General features: G+C 42.6%; 2 protein-coding genes across 3 annotated transcripts; one reads left to right on the top strand and one right to left on the bottom strand.

Moving 5' to 3' along the window:
* Window positions 1-367: 367 nt before the first annotated feature.
* On the bottom strand, window positions 368-7,241 carry LOC115754057 (TLC domain-containing protein 4-B-like). Of its 2 annotated transcripts, XM_030692978.2 has the most exons (10): window positions 6,724-7,241; window positions 6,245-6,332; window positions 4,979-5,212; window positions 4,643-4,731; window positions 4,429-4,564; window positions 2,141-2,215; window positions 1,596-1,717; window positions 1,454-1,529; window positions 1,132-1,191; window positions 368-689 (listed from the first exon to the last, which is right to left on the bottom strand). In XM_030692978.2, exons 3-10 carry the CDS (start codon window positions 5,192-5,194, stop codon window positions 561-563), a joined length of 903 nt encoding a protein of 300 aa, XP_030548838.1. In that variant the 5' UTR covers window positions 5,195-5,212; window positions 6,245-6,332; window positions 6,724-7,241; the 3' UTR covers window positions 368-560. The 2 variants fall into 2 exon arrangements, with proteins under 2 accessions (XP_030548838.1, XP_030548837.1); XM_030692977.2 differs by lacking the exon at window positions 6,245-6,332.
* Window positions 7,242-8,466: 1,225 nt separating this feature from the next.
* On the top strand, window positions 8,467-10,580 carry LOC115754069 (transcription termination factor MTEF18, mitochondrial-like). The gene has a single exon (XM_048276591.1). It carries the CDS (start codon window positions 8,588-8,590, stop codon window positions 10,418-10,420), a length of 1,833 nt encoding a protein of 610 aa, XP_048132548.1. The 5' UTR covers window positions 8,467-8,587; the 3' UTR covers window positions 10,421-10,580.
* The last annotated feature ends 8,507 nt before the right edge of the window (window positions 10,581-19,087 follow it).

Genomic DNA, 19,087 nt, shown 5'->3' with positions numbered 1-19,087 from the left:
ATAATATGCAGGCTCGAAAGATCCGCTTTTAACTTGCTTCCTTCTTACCCCAAGAGATCCGCCCTCTCTTTCGATTTTGATCTCCTACCTTATATGCCGTCTTATGTCAATCGATCCTTCGATCACCTCGCCTTCAGACACATTGCCTTCTCTTCTCGAGTTTCATCTACCACCCTTTTGTCTGTGCTGGTTGCTGCTCTTGGCCTTGTCGATCATAGACCGTCTCTTTTGGATTTTGCTTGGTGAGAAGTCTCAATCTTTTCCATATCACTCGCAATTGCTAGTGGGCTTGGAGATCATGTTAACTTGCACTCTGTATAAATGGACTTGGCATTGCAGGTCTCAAAAATAATCATCACAGTGCAAATAGAAGTAACGACTCGTGAGATTGTAGTGAAACTATGGACATGTACAGTAAACATGATTATCGGTCGGGACGATGATCATATTGATTCTGTGAGCTCTTTAGACTTTCTTACTATGAGGGTAACCCCAATTTTTACAACAGAGAATCTAGGAGGGCACGCGGCAGAACTAACGGCGGGACGTGCGGGTGATCTTCACCGCTTTTTAGCTAATGTCTTCATCAACCCCTTGATGATCTTCCCAAACCACATCAAGTTCATGATTGCCAGCACTGCTGGCACCAGAAAGACCAATAGATAACCGAATATGTGCATCTCAATGACCTGCCAAGAATGCAAAGTGGCATGATATCATTGCTGAAATTTGTACTTAAAAACAAAAGGACCAATGAACAGATTGAAAGACAACAGACTACACTACTAGAGAAGAATACCAAATACTTGTAGCTATGGAACTTTTAAAGAAGTATATTTGCGGTACTTTTCGTATAATAAAAAATAACGAGATATGCATCACAGTCCTGGTAAGCCAGAAAAAAAATGTCTAACAGGCCGGGTCCATTACATCTTTCTTTTTCACTGAGGGGCAATTAGTCAAATCCTGTTAGACCACATGAAGGGAAATTAGTCAAATCCTGTTAGAATCCACATATTTTCAGTTCTATGATGCAGGAGGTAACAGGTGTTCCAAGGAATCTGAAGTTGGAGATTCCTTGGAAAGTTGCAGATACAAATTAAAGATAGGTTCTAAGAAAGCTGTAGTCACCTGATGATAGTGCAAATAAACATGGTAGAACAAGTAAACGAACAGAAGAACCCTTGCTACCTGCATGTAACAAAGAGTATGCTTAGCACTAATAACAGAACCAGCTCGAAAAAGAGCTTCCGCCTTGTAAGCCTTTACAGCTCATGGGATATCTGAATATGAAGCGAAAAAATATCTCTACAAGGTTGACAGATACAATTAGCATAGCCTGGCTTGGGTTTAATAAACAACCCTACCGAGCAAACATCTCAATATTTTTCTGTCTCAATATTGCCTTTGAGAGTCTAGATCCTGGAAGGACAAAAAGGAAATAAAGACTCACCAACCAGGCAATAAAGATGACCACGCCATTAATGAGATACGGAATAGACTTCTTCATCCCAGCAGTGTCGAGAAACCTTCAAAATGCAATTACAGTGATGACTCAAAAAGCTAATAAAGGACACAAGATATAACATGCATACCATCTCATATTGATCTCTGGAGTCGTGATCTCAGAGATAAGGACCATGTATGTATAAAGCTGCCCTTCCCCAGAAGCCATAGAATAGGCTACAGCAATTCCAGAAAGCGAATGATGTATAACCTGAAACCAAAGGGTACTGACTCATCAGGGCCAATTACTTACCTCTATGATGAAATCTGCTGTTTTCTCTTGCTCAAAGTATTTGCGCAAGTCAAAGTATCTGCAGTACCATATTTACATATAACTCCATTTATAGGTTGTTTTTCAGAATTGAAAATGGTTTGGACAAACTGCATCCAGTAATAAAGTATTAGACTACATCTGTCCTAATTATAAAGTTCTAACTCTTTTAAATCTTCCTATTCATTTAGCTTGAAGTACAACATTAATTCTCATTTCCTTGCCAAATAGAAAGAAATAAAATTAGTTTGAGACGACAATATGGACGAAAAGATGAATGCACGAGAAAACTTTACACATGCTCCAACAAGAAGTAAAATTTGTAGTAAAAATCATTGAATCCAAATGCAAGAAATCACTTACATACTCCATTCCACCTAAAGAAGGATAGAGCCAAAATATCATTGCGAGATCTGAAAGAAAATACCCAACAGAAACCTGCAAAGAAATTTTCCACCAGCTGAAGAACTGTTGCAGCATATATAGGCAATGATGCAAGCTATCAATGCAGCAACAGGTGCATCCACAGAAAGTATATCTGATATAACAGAAGTACACTTCAAGTGTAGCCTAACATTCTAATATTTCATTATCCACGTAGGGTATTCCACTTAGCTCAGGCTACTACAGTTCACACAGCACTTACCTGTGTTCATTCTGAAGGAACTCCGTGACATCCCAAACATCAAGTCAAATCTAAGCCAAGCTTCACCTCTAAAAAAATTGTCCCGGTAAATGTGTAAAATATTTCCGAAGTACGAGGTATAAGGAACAAAATTTGCTCACAAATAGCTGGGTCTCACATGAGCGTATTTTGTGGTGGTGATTGCCGGTCATTGACTAATAGATCTACTCTGGTTCAAGCTGGCACTGCATCTATTATTATAGTTACACTGAGAACTATAATTGCTACTGAATACTTTGTTAAAAAATTGATCACTGAATGAGGATTGACAGTGGTTAAGAGCGATTATGGACAAACGAAATTTTGAGCTTAGTTTCAAGAGGAAGGAAAATGATAGGCTGGAGTTTAATAATACAACTCTCAATGCGTTACTTTGCAACCAGGAGTGGAAAAGCTCGAAGGATCATCAGGAATTGTGTGCGTGACTCTTCAATTGAAAATAAAATGCCAAAGAAGAGATATTAGATCATACAAATTACGCAAATTGTAGATTCTTTGGAAAAGCAAATTGGGGTCCTTAAGCGGTGCATGCTAATTGGAGAATAGGCCAGGGCAGGGAGGATCATGAAGCGTAAGCGATTTCACTTTGAGCAATTTCTTCATAAATGCCGTAACTGTTGATTCTCCAGGCAAGCAATTAAAAAGACATTAAAAAAATGGTGTTGCGACTCTGTATAACATTCCCTGGAAAATGTTATACATTCCTCTCAAAGGATAACATAATCAGGTGGATCTTATCTTGGACTGCTGCCAAGGATAACCAATTTAGCACATAACCAGTCCAATTATTTCTAACAAAGAAGTGTCGTACTTCTACAAGTTCTTTGAATGGATTTGTCCTAAAAAAATTTAGTGCTAGTGATAAACTTCAAACATCAACTAATTAAGCCCAATGGTTAACAATATGGATAATACGGCTGCTTTTGCACCGTCTACTGATGGTAATGTATATACTTTGCTCCTCAAAGTGGCAGTAACATTTTGAGGTCTAACTTTCAAAATGGCTACTGTGCATATAACTTCAAATCGCAGTCAATAACTGCTCAAATTTGCTATTTCAGTTTATGTTTTTGCTTGGACTTAAGGAACAATTCTCTATCCAATCAGGAGGCTTTTCCGCTAGTTGTTAAATTCCAGCATTTCCCTCGAGCACTTGCTAGCCCTCTCAATGAAGACCTACAGAGTGTTTGTTACATCGGAAGAAACTAAACCTGGCTAGAGAAGACTTGGATAATAAAAAGAATGAGAGCGCATCGTCACCAGAACTGAAGGCTGGGGCTGGCAGAATAAAAAGCTACCATCGAGGTCAAGGGAGTTCCTTACAAGATACAGTTAATTTTCTTCAAACTCCACACAGTTTTTGTTAGTCTTCCGCAGAATCATATTTAAGTTGGATTGAGGTGGCTTTATCACTCGTGCACATGCAGAGACCTGTTAAAACCTTAAACTCGTTTTCCCTTTTTGTAATTGCAAGGTTATAGGGAGAATAACTATGGACTTGTCCTATGATTTCAACTTGTTTTTTTAATATATTGTCGTCCCCTTTTTTCCTTGATATGAGAAGAAAGAAAGGTCAGGATTCAAAATCTATCACATTGCAAATATATATTCATTTAATGGGAACTCACGTTAGAAAGGAGGTGGAAGAGCACAACATTGAATATTATATAGGCTATCTGACTGAAGAATATGCTCATGAACTCTACTTATTGCCCAACACATCAATAGTGAAATGAACCCTATTTACAATGTGTGTATCAGTCTTACAAAATAAGTTTATGCATTCATGAATAGATAGTCTTCCAGCATATAAAGGCTTAGAACTTGTCTACTTTGCATTATACGCACAGACGATCATATTTCAACCGTTAAGAAAGAAGATAAAACTTCTGACCAAAAGAAAAACAAAGAAGAAAGAAAAGAGGATAAAACTTCAAATAAGTTCAGGAGAAGGAGAGAAACTTACCCCAAGGGTAAACGTAGAGAGAGGCGAATGTCGAAAAGTCACAGGGCCAGCAATTCGATCAGAGAAGAGATCAGACCAGAACACAAAGTATAGTGACATGGTTGTGATGAAAATGGCATGGACTGTTGACATACCACTAAAAAAAGAGTGATATTAGAAGCAACCATGGAGCTATACTCATAACTCACATGCAAGTTTTAACATATCCACCCACCGGTTATTCCACTCAGACCGTTGTATCTTTGTCAAACTTGCATAAGTTCTGAAGTAAAACATACTGACTAACTGGGTGAGATCATACACCTGCAAGATACTTGAACGTCAGGAAAACGACCATATGCTACCAATGTAGAAAGAAGAAGTCTGATTACATGCATACTTTTCTAGTTAAAAGAAATACAGGTTTTTGTCACTGTCAATTAAAGAAATAGCCTTGCTAGAACCAAGGACCCAGCCAAAAACCCAGCAAGCCAAGCAAATTTGGAGAAAAAAAGCTTCACACATAGAGACATTTGGAAGGGAAAGAAATAAATTCACTGCAAGAGAATACCATTTTACAAGCTAAAATGCCACCTAGGACGGATGTAACTGGAATTAAGGGATCAGCTAATAGATAGCTTTTGACCAACACTTCGGCCTGGTTCCTGTAAGCCTCCATATTCATAACGGTGCCTTTGGAAACTGTCCGCATGATGAAGTAGTTGGTCACGTATGGATCTCCAGGTTGTTTGTGCCTCCTGCCTTTTCTAGTACTATCTTTCCCCATCCATTTTGATTCTTTACGCTGTAACAGCAATTCATAAAAGAGCTGGTAAATTTGTAAGGCATATGGCAGGATAAGTCATCTCTACCACCATTAATGACATGTACAATTGATAAGATAATTTTCAGCAAGCGCCTTAGTGAAGTTGATAAAGAAAACTTCCCTATATGCTTTTCATGTACGACGTAGAATTCAGAAGGCTTGCCAATTCAAGACTTATTATTGATGGCAATGGTTTCTGGGCATAAGGCTTGACAAAAGAAAAGGACCAACAAAGAAACTCCAGCAATCTTTAGCGGCATCAGCATATCAGTCAGTCATAGCTAAAGGCTATGATGGTTTTTCCCAACAAGTTATGCTTTAGCAGACTCTATGTTAAAAAGGACGACTAAAATACTAAAGAAGAATCAAATTGATGATGAAAGTTTAGTGGGATATTGACTTCCCAAGACATGATGGCAAGATAAGAGAATGCATAACCTCCAGTTAGCAACTAACAGCCAGAGAAATTTGCACCAATAACAATGAAACTATTACTCTTTGTGCACTTCTATGTTTAAGCATAACCGGTTAAATCATTCTTATCTACATCTACCTCACACTAGCGCTTGTCGTTTCTTCCCTTATTGTGTTCTCACAAAACTTGCACATCCATAATGTTTGCGAGGAAAATATTATCCAACATAAATGCACACGTCACACACTGAGAGCTCTATTTTGAGAACAGCCACTAAAGTAGAACACAAAAATCATCCAGAGCTTCGAGACGTCCGCTATGATTTTCATCCTTCCTCTATGAAGCACAACAAGCATTTTAATGGGATATTGTGACCCAAAAGAAAAACAGGAGTTCAATGGAGTAATAGGGACAAGGTATCAGACACAAGGGTTGCTCCGCAAAGACATTTTGAAGGTGTCAACAGAAAAAGATGTAATGCTAACGAGTGAGGCATCAAAGCATGGGCAAACAAATAACAATGAACAAAGAGATCTAAACTGCGAAAACACATAGATGTACACTGGCAGAGAAACAATGCTTACCGGCACCGCCACCGGCACCGATCGAATGACCAAAAGCACAACCGAAGGTGCACTCTCCGATGTTAATCAAAACATGGTCATTCCACAGACAGACGTTACCCTATGATCACACCAGAAGATGGTGCTAGCTAAGTCCTACTACCAGAGCAAAGATCAGCTGCTAGAACAACAAAAAGAACACGGAAATTGAACTGAAAAAACTCTTGATACAATCTCACACCTTCTAATTTCCATTTATCACGCAAAAAAAAAAAAAAAGGAGAAGAGAAAAGCAAGTGCCGGCAAGGTAATGAAGTGGGTGCTCGAGCAACAACAAGACTTCAAACAAAGGATCGCACTTCCACTTCCAGTTGAGAAGAGAAACCAAACTCGAGAATCAATCCACACCAGCATAAACACAGGCAAGAAAATAGTGCACAACCAAAGACGCATTGCTGAAATCGCCACAATCCAACCGGAGCGCAATGCAGGAGACGAGAACAACCACTCACCCGGACCCAAGAGCGAATGCCGGCGAGCGCCCGAACCCAGATGAGGGAAGCGAAGCCGAAACCGACCCAGAAGGCAACGATCCGAGAGAGGGAGGGAGGAGAAGAAGACAGAGATAAAGAGGGAAAATGCAGGCGGTTTTCGACAGATGGGCAATCAATTCGAAATCACAAGGCGAAATGATGGGACCCCAGATGAGATTCAACCACCGATAGGAGGACGAACCACCCAGATGGCTCTCTCAATCAATGGAAAACGCGAGGTAGCAGCAATGGCGGAATCTCTCACCAAGAGCAATAATTTTGCGAGTGTCGCTTTGAATTGCGAAACGAATAAAGTACGAAGGAATTTTTTTATTTTTCTCTTTGGTCAAGAAAGTATGGAGGAAGGTTAGAGAGAGAGAGAAAGAGAGATTGGGTGGGCAAGGGCAGGCAAAGTGCGTGATGGCAAATAGGAGTTGCTGTCTGATTGTGAATTCAACGCTCTCTCTCTCTCTCCCCCTGTTGGAGGAGGAGGAGGATTGCCATTTCTTGAAATTTTATCCCAGAAAAATCACAACTTTAGATTTTAATTTAACAGAATAAAGTGTTTTTTTTTTGTCACCCACGGGAAAATAATTGAAATTGACCGGATAATACAACACCGCGCTGTCTGAGGGCATCGGGATTGCAGGTTCCCAGAGTCATCCTTTTTTGTTCTTGCCTAAATTCATATGCCTAGATTTATGTTGGATCCATGTTGTCTCCCATTGGTGGGGCTTAGATGAAATCTCAAATGGGGAAAAAAAAAAAAATCTTACATACTTTTGAAAATATTTAATGTATCTCGAATGTTCGTGCTTTTAACTTTTTCGAATGAAGATACAATTAAATAGCTTAACGAGCACGTATTTAGACTCTATGCACCATCCAATTGAGGTACTAGGTTTTACTTGCTTGTCCTCGTGTCATTACCAATACAGCGATCCACTCGCGTTGATTTTTAGGAAAATGTGGTCACTTTGACTTGCACGCTAAAATTTAAGGTTTCATTTATTGAATTCCAGTTGCCCATCAAATCAAAAGGTTTTTTTTTTTTTTGGTTCTAGTTTGCAACTTGTTAATTTTTTTTTTTTTTTTGGCAATGTATAATCGGTTAACACTTTGAAAATTAAACCTTTTTTTCTAACGGGATGGAAAAGTCAAGTTTGAGGGCTTGCGCCAAAATTAGGACATTCCTCCGTCAACTTCGAATTCAACAAGGGAAAGAGAATTCTCGTCTGAGTCTTAGATCTCAAATAAGGCGCGGTCATTACAGTCAGAGTTCTATGTAAAGTACATGATGAACGGTTATGATTAACCCGGTTATTATGAGATCGAGTTCAAACATATTCTCCCGCACGGTCATTCGCAATTCTTGACGGCATGATGAACGGTTATGATTAATCCGATTATTATGAGATCCAGAGTCCAAACACGATTCTCCGTACACGGTCATTCACAATTCTTGACGACCAAGCAAAAAGTCGAAAAAATAATGGAAAATAAAAGTGGTAAATTTGCCCGCCTGGTCGGTTGTTCCCCCAATGGAAAATCTGCGAGCATCGATGACGTCATCCAGTCCCCTGCTAAAATCGCCTCCACTCGTGCTTTTCCATTTCTTCCCACCCGCAATGCCCCTTCTTCTTGGAGGTTTATTAGGGTTTATCTTCTTCACCTGTCCCTGGCATTACGCTGGAGTTGAACTTGCGTGTGACCCGGGCGCCGTCTTTGCTCTAATCATCCAAGGCGGTGAGCAAGCCTTCCGAGACCCTTTTCATTCGCTTTCGGATTTCTCTCTGTCGCCGTCCATTTTCGGCTGCAGTGTGAGTCGGGAAAGCTACGGTGAATGACCCACGACGCCTCTTCGCTTAATCATTCCACATGCGCCTGCCCCAAATGGTGTCGTGCCATGTTTACGCCCAGAATCATCGGAAAGTCGCCCCCTTTGTCTAAAATGATAGCTCAGCTTGGTCACCGTCTCCTATGCCCTCCTTGTGTTTGCGAAAAGTCCCGAACCAACATCAACCCGTCTTCCGAGTCCTTGAGGGTTCGATGTTTTGGCCACTCGAGCTTCGACTGCGGCCCGAGAACCCCAGCCGCCGAGCTGGGTGAATCGGCACGTGCCCACTTGGCTCACCGGTTCTCTCGTGCTGCCAGGGGCAGGGCGCAGGACGCCCTCTTCGATTACTTGCACTGCACCAGGAGCTTCAGCTTTTCCGATGCCGAATACATTAGCAAGAACTCGCCGAATTTCGTGCAGGATCTGCTCTCCAATGTCAATGCTGAAAGAGATGTTTCTCCGGCTATAGAAAGGTTTCTTAGGTATAATCCTATCAATGAGTTCGAACCGTTCTTCGAGAGCTTGGGCATGCGCCCATCCGAGCTGCAGCCGCTTCTTCCTCGGAACATGATGTTTTTAAGTGACGATCATCTCATGCTTGAGAATTTTCAGACTTTGTGTAATTATGGGATTCCGAGGAACAAGATCGGTAAGATTTTTAAAGAAGCTGGAGATATTTTTCAGTATGATATTGGGGTGTTGCCATCAAGATTGGAGGAATACGAGGATTTAGGTCTCAGTAGATCAACAGTTATCAAGTTGGTGATATGTTGCCCTACGATGTTGGTCGGTGGCATTGATTTACAGTTTGTTGAGGTCTTAGATAAACTGAAAGGGCTTGGTGTAGATATTAACTGTATCGGTGAGTATTTATCTGATAAGAAAAGATACAGTTGGTGCAGAATTCTTGACACCATAGAGTTCCTTGAGAAAGCTAGTAATGGAGAGAATCAGATGTGGGAATTATTCAAGAGAAATCCTGCTTTCCTGTTCAATGGCTCAGGGAGGAAGGTGTATGTGGTTTTTGGCCTATTATTGAAAGTGGGCATCAATGTGGATGAGGCTTATGTACTGTTTGCTGAAAATCCCTTCATTCTGTCTGAGAAGTCCTTGAAAAACATCTCAAAAGCTGTCAGCTTTCTGGTTGAAATCAGAGTGGAATTGGATTTAATAGCCAGTATAGTTTCCGACCACATGAAGCTTTTGGCCTCGTCTTCCCTCAAAGGACCCAAAACTGTTTGTAAAGAATTGAAAGTTGTAAGAGACTGCTTGGCTATTATGATAAAGGAAGATCCTTTGAAATTGTTCCAGTTGGCATCCAAGTGGAGGGTAGGGACGCTGTACCAAGATCCAACTAAATACATAGAGAAAAAAACATTCTTGATGAGGTTAGGCTTTGTTGAGAACTCAGAGGACATGGCGAAAGCATTGAAACGGTTTAGAGGAAGAGGGGATCAGTTGCAGGAAAGGTTTGACTGTCTCGTACACGCTGGTCTGGACTTCAATTTGGCCTCAAAAATTGTTAAACAAGCTCCTACGGTGCTGAACCAGACGAAAGATGTCATTGAGAAGAAGATTGATTGCTTAATCAACCAATTGGGCTTTCCACTCGAAACCCTTGTGGCCTTTCCAGCATATTTATGCTATGATATGGAGAAAATACAAAAAAGAGTATCAATGTACCTTTGGTCAAGGGATAGAGGTGCGGTCAAGCCAATGATGTCCATCAGCTCCATCCTTGCGTGTTCAGATGCTCGTTTTGTACGGTATTTTGTAGATGTTCATCCTGAAGGTTCAGTGATGTGGGAAAGTATAAAACAGTCACCACATTCAGCCTAAAGATACCCTTCCTGACATTCTTTTTAGTGTAGATTCTCTGATGCCAGCAGTGTACCCAAAATTACTAAAAATGCTTTCAATGAGAGCATTTTGGTACGAGGTGCTGGGTTCTTTCGCCACAAAATTAAGTAAATGAAAATGTTGCCAGATGCTTTCATGGCCGGTTCTTCGCATATAGTTGCTCATCACTGTAACAGTTCGCCATGGTTAGATGTGCTTCAACAATGTTGTCTGCCAACCAGCCTAGGGAAGATTGGTTGTTTAGCTGAGTTGGGGAGACTGCATGGGCGCAGGACTCTCTCCTTCAGCTGTGAAGGGTTGTTGCAGTAATGGTTTCTTTTCTCTGAGTTTACAAAGAATCTTATTGACGATTGCCTTCAAGACACTAAACAGGCAATCAAGGAAAGTTTACATTTTTCAATGCACTGCTTTTCTCGTTTTGGGTAATCATTGATTTGAAAATCAAAGCGTTCCTAATTAAGCATACTTTAACAAGTTTCCCTCTGTTATTAGTTTATCGGAGTCCAGACCTATAAATAAGTATCATCTGAACATGCTGGTTTGCTTTCAAATTCCAAGTTCAGTGAACATTCTGGGTACTTTCCTGTCTAGCATATCTAAGCAATTCTCTCCCACAGACCATGTCGCTATGATTTAAGTATCATCTGGACATACTGGTGTGCTTTCAAATTTCAAGTTCAGTGAACATTCAGGGTACTCTCCTGTCTAGCATATCTAAGCAATTCTCTCCCACAGACAATGTCGTTATGATTTATTCCGTCAACTGCCGCATCGGTATGCGCCTGGAAGCAGGTCCGGTTTTTCTGCGGCCATTGTTGATTGATGACTAATCTGGTTAAGGGTGCCAAGCAATATTCAGGAAGCATAAGTGGGAGATCCCAACCCGCAGGATCTGCAGTTTCTGAAGGGCTCTTGCTTGGCTACTACACTGTCACTTTGCTTTGCTATTGTAAATAGCCGTTCTATGCTGTTTCATAACCTTCTTTAGATGACATCCAAGCTGGTATTGTAATGTCAAAACTAGTACCTTAAAGACCATAAGCTAATCTGTCATATGGGGATGATCTGTTCAAAAGATACACGAGACTACATATTTCCTATTGGGAAAAAAAAAATCACAAAAGATCCTCAACTATGCCACTCTAACATCTCAAACTTTTTTCGTAACACCAAAATTCTATACTTATACTCGTGTGACATACTTATGCCAAGTTTTTTTTTTTTTGTGACGTCAAAAATCCTAAGCTTTTCTTATTGTGACATATTTACTTCAAATTATTTTTTCGTGACACCAAAAATCACAAACCCCAATTTGCGTGATAAATGTGATGCATGCCTATAAGTTTCGGATTTTTGATATCATCACAAAAAGTTTGGGGGTGGATAGGTCATACTGGTATAAGTTTTGAATAAACACGTCACATGTACACGAATTTAGTGTTTTTTTGTGTAAAAAAGAAGAAGAAGAGATAAATGCATCACATAGTTGGCATTGTTTAAAATTCTTTATGGCTTTTTCCCATATCCATATGAGATGGAAGTATTCCCATTGCCGATTTCAATCCAGCTCATATACAACGTGGATTTCGTTAATCCAAATCTTTGTGGCATCCCCTACCTCGAGTGGCAAATCTCTCTCTCTCTCTCTTGGACCGACTATCCATCTAGTGATGAATGTGTGATTGTATAGTAGAAAAAGATTATACAGGCCGTATACTTCAAATTATACAGGAGTTAGTCTTTGGACTGATTTTCTTTTCCTATTCCAACTCGAATTAGGAGCTTACTTTTTTATTTAAAGCATAGTTCTATCGCTCTTAACGATTTGCACACTTCTACTTTCTCACTTGTCTCTCCGGTCTTCTAAAAAAGAAATAACAGTTGATGAGAAGAAAGTGAGGAAACCCATGAAGATCCTCGATTTCTTCAACCCCAAGTCTCCTCCGATCATCGTTGGTGACTTGCCGCAGGCACCGTCGATGGCCTCTTCGTCCGGCATTACCTATGCAGCCAACAGCATTAAAGATGATGATGAACGTCTTTTGCTGACCCTCACCTTGTTCCCTACTCCGGCTTGTACCGACGTTCGAGAAAGTTCCTCTTCCTTGGTTGGAGGCAGCCATGGCAGCAGCCAGGATCGAGAAACCCACATTGCGCGTATGGAGAAGGAGAGATCGCCACGTAGCGTCGACTCGAGAAAGAACGAGCAGCCCGTTTCGAGACGCAAGGAAGAGGAGAATCGCTACTCGGGCGTCTTCACGGAGCTGGTGTTGTACAAGGACCCATGGAAGATCAAGAAGAAGCTCAAGGCCGGTGACATAGGGAACACGTCGCCCTTGCTGCTCCCGCGGGATCGCTTGGAGAACCACGTGCTCCGGTGCATGCACGCAGAGACGGTGGAGCGGGTCTAGAGCAAGGGCGGGATGGGGGTGGCCATGAGGGACGCGGATGCTGGTGAGGAGCACCGGCTCGTGTTTCGTCGCTGGAAGTCGTCGAAGAGCTACGTCTTGAGCGGGGATTGGAACAAGGAGTTTGTCGGGAGGCAAGGGTTGGAGATGGACGACGAGATCGGGATGCTCTGGGACGCGAACGCGTGTGTCACGGGCCAATCGATTCAAGACTTGATCCTCGCTCAACCCGTGCGGCCTTAGGAACTCCGCTCCCTAAGTCGGCCTTACCCGCTCAAACTCACAAGACTTCTAGAGAGAGAAACTAAAGAGAGAAGCTCAGTAAATTCTATAACTCGTGAGAATGAGATATTACAACGAGGGGGAGGAGATCCCCTTATATACAAGTTCTCGTGAGATATCGTCTGTAAATCCCTCCTAGATCTAACGGTGGAGATTACATCTCCCCAACTACCATCTACCCATGATAAATACAAGAACAAGAAATTTCCATATCGCCCGCCCCTGGATCTTCTAGAATTCTCTAGGGTATTCTATCTTTAAAGACCACGATCCATCGTACCCGAAAACCTCTTGGGGAATTCAATTCTCCCGGACCGTGTCATTCTCTCCCACTCAATGCGGCAATGCCCTCGTTGCACTCTCCGCCAAGTATTCTTCAACCTACTTTTGGAACCGCCACAAAGACTCGGTAAGTTCCCATGTCGCTTCACTCTCCGGTAGACCCTTCCATCGGATCAAGTACTCCTTCCTCGGCGCACAATACCGCTTCCTCACTACTCGATGCGCCAATATACAATCGATGTCTCGATCATACGATGTCTTCGCCCCAAGCGATGCTCACGGTGACTCCCCTCGATCTAGATTCTCCTCATTTGCATGGAAAAGTTTGAGCATACTTACATGGAACACCGGATGGATTTTCAACTTAGCCGGGAGCTCCGGTTTGTATGCGGCGTTGCCCACCCGTTGGACAACTTGGAACGGCCCCTCGTACCGTCGGAGGAGTGCCTTATGAACTCCCTTGTATCACAATGGTAATTTGCATAGCACCCGTTCTCCGACTTCATACTCTATATGCCGCCGCTTATGATTCGCCCATTTCTTCATTCTCTTAGATGCCTTATGAAGACAAGTATGAGCTAGATCTGCCTATTCGTGCCACTCCATAGCATACTTGTGTGCAGCAAGATTACTTCCCCGATGCCCTGTTGCGATCGCACTCGGAGTGAGCGGTTGTTGCCCCGTGACCAGCTCGAACGGACTCTTCCCCGTTGACTCACTACGTTGTCGGTTGTATGAGAACCGAGCCACGTCGATCAACTTCACCCAATCCCTTTGTGTAGCGCTCACATAGTGTCGTAGATACACCTCCAACAAGTTGTTCACTCGCTCTGTCTGACCATCGGTATGCGGATGTAGACTCGTGGAGAAATTCAGATCCGTCCCAAGCGGCTTGAACAACTTGGTCCAGAATCTTCCCGTGAATCGAGGGTCACGATAACTTACAATGGTGCGTGGTGCTCCCTAAAGTTTGACGACGTGCTTCATGAATAGCTTGGCCGCTTCCTCGGCTAGACAATCATCAATTGCTAGCACAAACGTCTCATACTTCGAGAATCGGTCCACCACGACCATCATCGTTCAACATCCTCCGGACTTAGGCAATCCATCAATAAAGTCCATGGAGGCGCTCTCCCACGGACGCTCTAGAACGGGTAATGGCTCCGGAAGACCAGCCGGTGATTTATGCTCCGGCTTATCCTGGCGGCACACCCGACGGGTTCGAACATAGGCCTCCACATCGTCTCGCAGGTGTGGCCGGAAGTACTGCTCCTCCACCAGAGCCAGGGTGCGATGAAAACCAGGATGACCTGCCCATTTTGAATCATGACACTCGCGCATGACTTCCTTCCTCAACTTACTGTAAAGCGGAACGTAGAGTCGTCGCTCCTTGGTATACAGCAGGTCGTCCTCACACCAAAATCTTTGAGTTTTACCCTCCTTAGCATAACCAAGAAGAGCTCTTGCCATGGGGTCATGCTTCAACCCCTCTTTGATCCGTTCAACCGGTAGGCATACGGGTCGATTCATGGCGGCCAACTCCGCCTTTCGACTAAGCACGTCAGCCACGGTATTGTTCTTGCCTAGTCCGTATTCCAATACATAGTCAAATTCCGCCAAGAAGTCTTGCCACCTTACTTGCTTCGGGCTCAACTTCTTCTGAGTCTAGAAGTAACTCGTGTATCCGTCGGCACCACGAATTGGGATCCCATCAAGTAATAATGCCATGTGCTAGGGGTGAGCATGGGCCGGGTGGGTAGGGTCCGGACCTAGATCCCGAGACTAACCCTATTATAACCGGCTTCCGGTTTTGGAACCGAGAACCTACCATGTTTGTCCTGGAACCTCTTTTGGAACCGACCCTATTTTTCGATTCGGTTCTAGGGTCTACCCGAGAATCTGTTTTCCCTTTGTTTCTTTTTTTATTTATTTCATTTTTTTCCATCAAAATAATATTAGTATCGATGAAATGGTCCGATTGTGAAAGAGCCGACTATAGCGACAACGAGAGAGAGAAAGAGAGCTCAACGTGATGGCCTTGGGAAACACGAAATAGAGGAGATGAGGTGAGGTAAGGTTGGCAAGCGAGATAAGGGTTTTTTTTTTTTTCAAAATAGAAGCTACAAACCGGTTCTAAAACCGATCCAGGTGGGTCTTCACCTAGAACTGGAAACCGGACCGGTTTCAATCGATTCCCAAAAATTGGAACCGGTTCCCGGATTGGTTTGAATAGGAACCAATTCCCGATCCTGTTTTTCGAGTGGGCCGATTCGAGTATGGGTAAACCCGGTCCGGTTGCACACCCCTACCATGTGCGCAGACAGTGCACCACGGCCGTCATCTCTTTCTCCCGGACGGTGTACTTTCACTCTGTCTCGTTGAGCTTGCGCGACTCAAAAGCCACCGGTTGACCATCCCGCATAAGAATGCTACCAATCACATAATCAGAGGCGTCGATCTCTACCTCATACGGCTTCGAGTGGTCCGGCGGCACCAATACGGGCTCCTCCGTCATTGCTTTCTTCAACCACTCGAAAGCCTTTCGGCATCGTTCTGTCCATTCCCAAGGTTTGTCTTTCTTCATCATGTCCGTGAGCGGAACGATGATGTTCGAATAGCCCTTGATAAATCGCCGATAGTAATCGGTTAAATCAAGGAAGGAGCAAAGCTCGGGGACCTTCTTTGGCGGCTACAATTCCATGATCGTTTCAATCTTCTTCGGATCCATTCGCACCCGACCTTCCCCCATAACGTGTCCAAGGAAAGGCAGCACAACCACTTCTCGCGCTTGACAAACAGTTGTCGCGACCCTCCTCGAGAGCGAGCGAGGGCTAATGGGTCGCTATTCCAGCCGAGCTGCATGTGGACCTTCGAACGCGGACCTCTCTCAAGGCCTATTACCCAAATTGCAACAGAGGATAACGTGATCGACCTTCGGTGCGGTCTAGTGACATGTGAATACGTGTGCATGCCAAGGAGTCGCCACCAATCGTTTCGTAGAAGGTACGATTGAAAACCCTATTGAATAGTTGGAAGCTTCTATTCAATTCCGCGAGAATCGAGAAATGGGATCGGGGGACTTAGTTACGCTAACTATCGGAGTTAACGCCCTTTCGGTACCTAAGTTGAATGAATTTTCTAACCTCAAGATTTCATGCGGATGAGTAGGGGTACGGATTCTAAATCTAGGAGTTCATGCATATGGGAATAACTATTCTAGCAAACACAATCAATAAAGAAAGTGCGCAAGTCAAGGAATCGGATTATGGAGATAAATCGCATCAAATCAGTATATCATTCCTAATAGAGCCCTATTAGTTTAAAGAACAGTCAATCATGGCTCGAAGGGTAAACTAGAGTGGTTTGGACGTGATTTTCCCATGAGGGGCAAACTCATAATTTTAAGAAAATCTAGGGATGATTTGCCAAAAAGGGCAAAATCATCATTTCGAAAGAGATCCGGAGTGAAAAATATTGAAAATAGAATTGGCTACCTCAACTGACCCATCTCCTAATTTTCAGCATTTTTTTGGAATTTTCTGAAATTTTTCTCGAATTTTTTGAGACAATTTACTCTTGAGGGGTAAAATCGTCATTTTCAAAAAAGGAAAGGATTGGCCACCCACTTGACCCAAACCCTAATCCTGAACAATTTCCACGACGAGACGCAAAAACCCAAACAGAAGAATTAGTCACTCAACTTAACTCAAACCCTAATTTTGGCATTTTTTGCAAATATCGAGAATTTTTCGGGGACGTTCTACCCTTTCATTTCGGAAATATCGAAAGGAGATATCTAAAAATAGCATTAGCTAGTTGATTGTGGTCATTCCTCAATTTTTTAGAATTTTTTGAATTTTCAAGGAATTTTTTGCAAAATTTTCCTTTTTTTTGGATTTTCTATGATTTAACCTTTTTATTTTTTTAAAAATCATTTTCAAATTTTTATTAAGAAATTTTTTTTCCAGACCGGGTCAAATGAACTTGGCCCATGACTCACGGGCGGTCGGCCCGGCCCACGTGGATCCGGATCGACCTCGGCCAAAACGACGCCGCTTTTGACATTTTTTATTTTATTATTTTTTTTATTATTTTTCGAAAAATTCCAGCCTAAAAAAAACTAGAAGTGCCTCAAATGAATTTTTGGCTCAATTTGGGTTCACATTTGCGAAGACTCACATGACCCCAACTTGAATTTTTCAATTTTTAAATGGCCAAAATGAAGAGGGAATTAAAATAAAAATATTGGACATTTTTTCCATATTTTTGTGGCCACAAATGCTATTTTTTAGTAATTTTTTAGGTATTTTTCTAATATACCAAAAATATAAAAAAAAAGTGAAAAATACCGAAAAATATTTTTTGTTAAAAAATGGATCCTTAAGCTTGGCCAAGGCTTCCAAAATTGATTTTTCAATTTTATGAATTTTTATGGATTTTTGAAAATTTTTCTAAAGAAAAACTAATTAAAAATCATGTGTCAATAACAGTTCGTTCTCTCGCAACACCTGGAAGACTTTCTTGATATGCTCGATGTGCTCCTCCAGTGTTCTGCTGTATATCACAATGTCGTCCGGATACACCACCACGAATTGATCTAGAAATGAGTGGAGTACCTTATTCATTTACGTATAGAACGTGGTCAGGGCGTTCGTCAAGCCAAATGGCATGACCAAGAATTCATATGAGCCATAATGTGTGATGCATGCAGTCTTCAGCTCGTCCCCTTCTGCGATCCGCACCTGGTAGTAACTCGATCGAAGGTCTAACTTAGTGACCAGCGTGCGCCACCAAGTTGGTCAAACAAGTCTGCGATCGGAGGGATCGGGTACTTGTTCTTTCTTGTCGGCTTATTCGGCGTTTGGTAGTCGATACACATTCTCGGCGATCCGTCTTGCTTCTTTTGAAATGGTACTATCAAACGGAGCTTTGGATGGGTGGATATAGCCAGCGTCGAGCATACTCTTGAGTTGTTTTCTCAACTCTTCTAGTTCTGGGGGAGCCATGCAATACCGAGCCATGGCGGGCGGTCGTGCTTCAGGTACTAGCTCGATCTTATGATCCACCTCCCTTCGTGGCGGTAGCTTCTTTGGTAGTTCGGGTGGCATGATGTTCTTGAACGACTTGAGGACTTCGACTACCTCCATCAGAACATCCTCTCCTTGGACACGGGGATCTTCTGTCCTCAAGACAGCCCGGAAGGTTTCTTCTCCCTTCTTGACTCCTTTGGTTAGTTGCATGGCCGAAAGAACCTTACTCTTTGACCCACGAGTCACGGGAACCATACATTGATTCCGATAGTCCAGAATACAAATACAATCGGCAAATGAAATAACCAAAGTATTTATCATATCTAGGAATCTCGGACCTATTACCATATCGTAATCATCCATAGGAATTACCTCTAGGTCTTCTTTGCTCGTCCATTGGCCGATGTGTAGCTCCACATCCCTGGCTATGCCAGCCATCGGGACTTCCTTCGAGTTCACCATCTTAAGGAAACCACCCCCTCTCGACCTCAAGGTTTAGCTTCCTTGCGGCTTCTTTCGCGATGAAGAGGTCGGACGTTCTAGTGTCCACCAACGCCTTTATTGTGGTGTCGCCGATCTTCACTTGTGCGAACATCAAGCCTTTAGGCTTATTGGTCTTCCTAGACTTGATGGTGTTGAGGATT

This window comes from Rhodamnia argentea, chromosome 3 (assembly GCF_020921035.1).
Source record: "Rhodamnia argentea isolate NSW1041297 chromosome 3, ASM2092103v1, whole genome shotgun sequence".
In the NCBI taxonomy this organism is placed as follows: Eukaryota; Viridiplantae; Streptophyta; class Magnoliopsida; order Myrtales; family Myrtaceae; genus Rhodamnia; species Rhodamnia argentea.
The sequence above is the reverse complement of the archived record's forward strand: the minus strand, read 5'-3'. Positions and strand labels throughout refer to the sequence as shown.

Coding starts and splice junctions, on each gene's coding strand:
- LOC115754057 (XM_030692978.2), bottom strand. CDS start 5,194: ATGGGGAAAGATAGTACTAGAAAAGGCAGGAGGCACAAACAACCTGGA. Junction 4,565..4,642: donor CGGTCTGAGTGGAATAACCG/GTGGGTGGATAT, acceptor CTCTTTTTTTAG/TGGTATGTCAACAGTCCATG. Junction 690..1,131: donor TTTATTTGCACTATCATCAG/GTGACTACAGCT, acceptor CATTCTTGGCAG/GTCATTGAGATGCACATATT.
- LOC115754069 (XM_048276591.1), top strand. CDS start 8,588: ATGACCCACGACGCCTCTTCGCTTAATCATTCCACATGCGCCTGCCCC.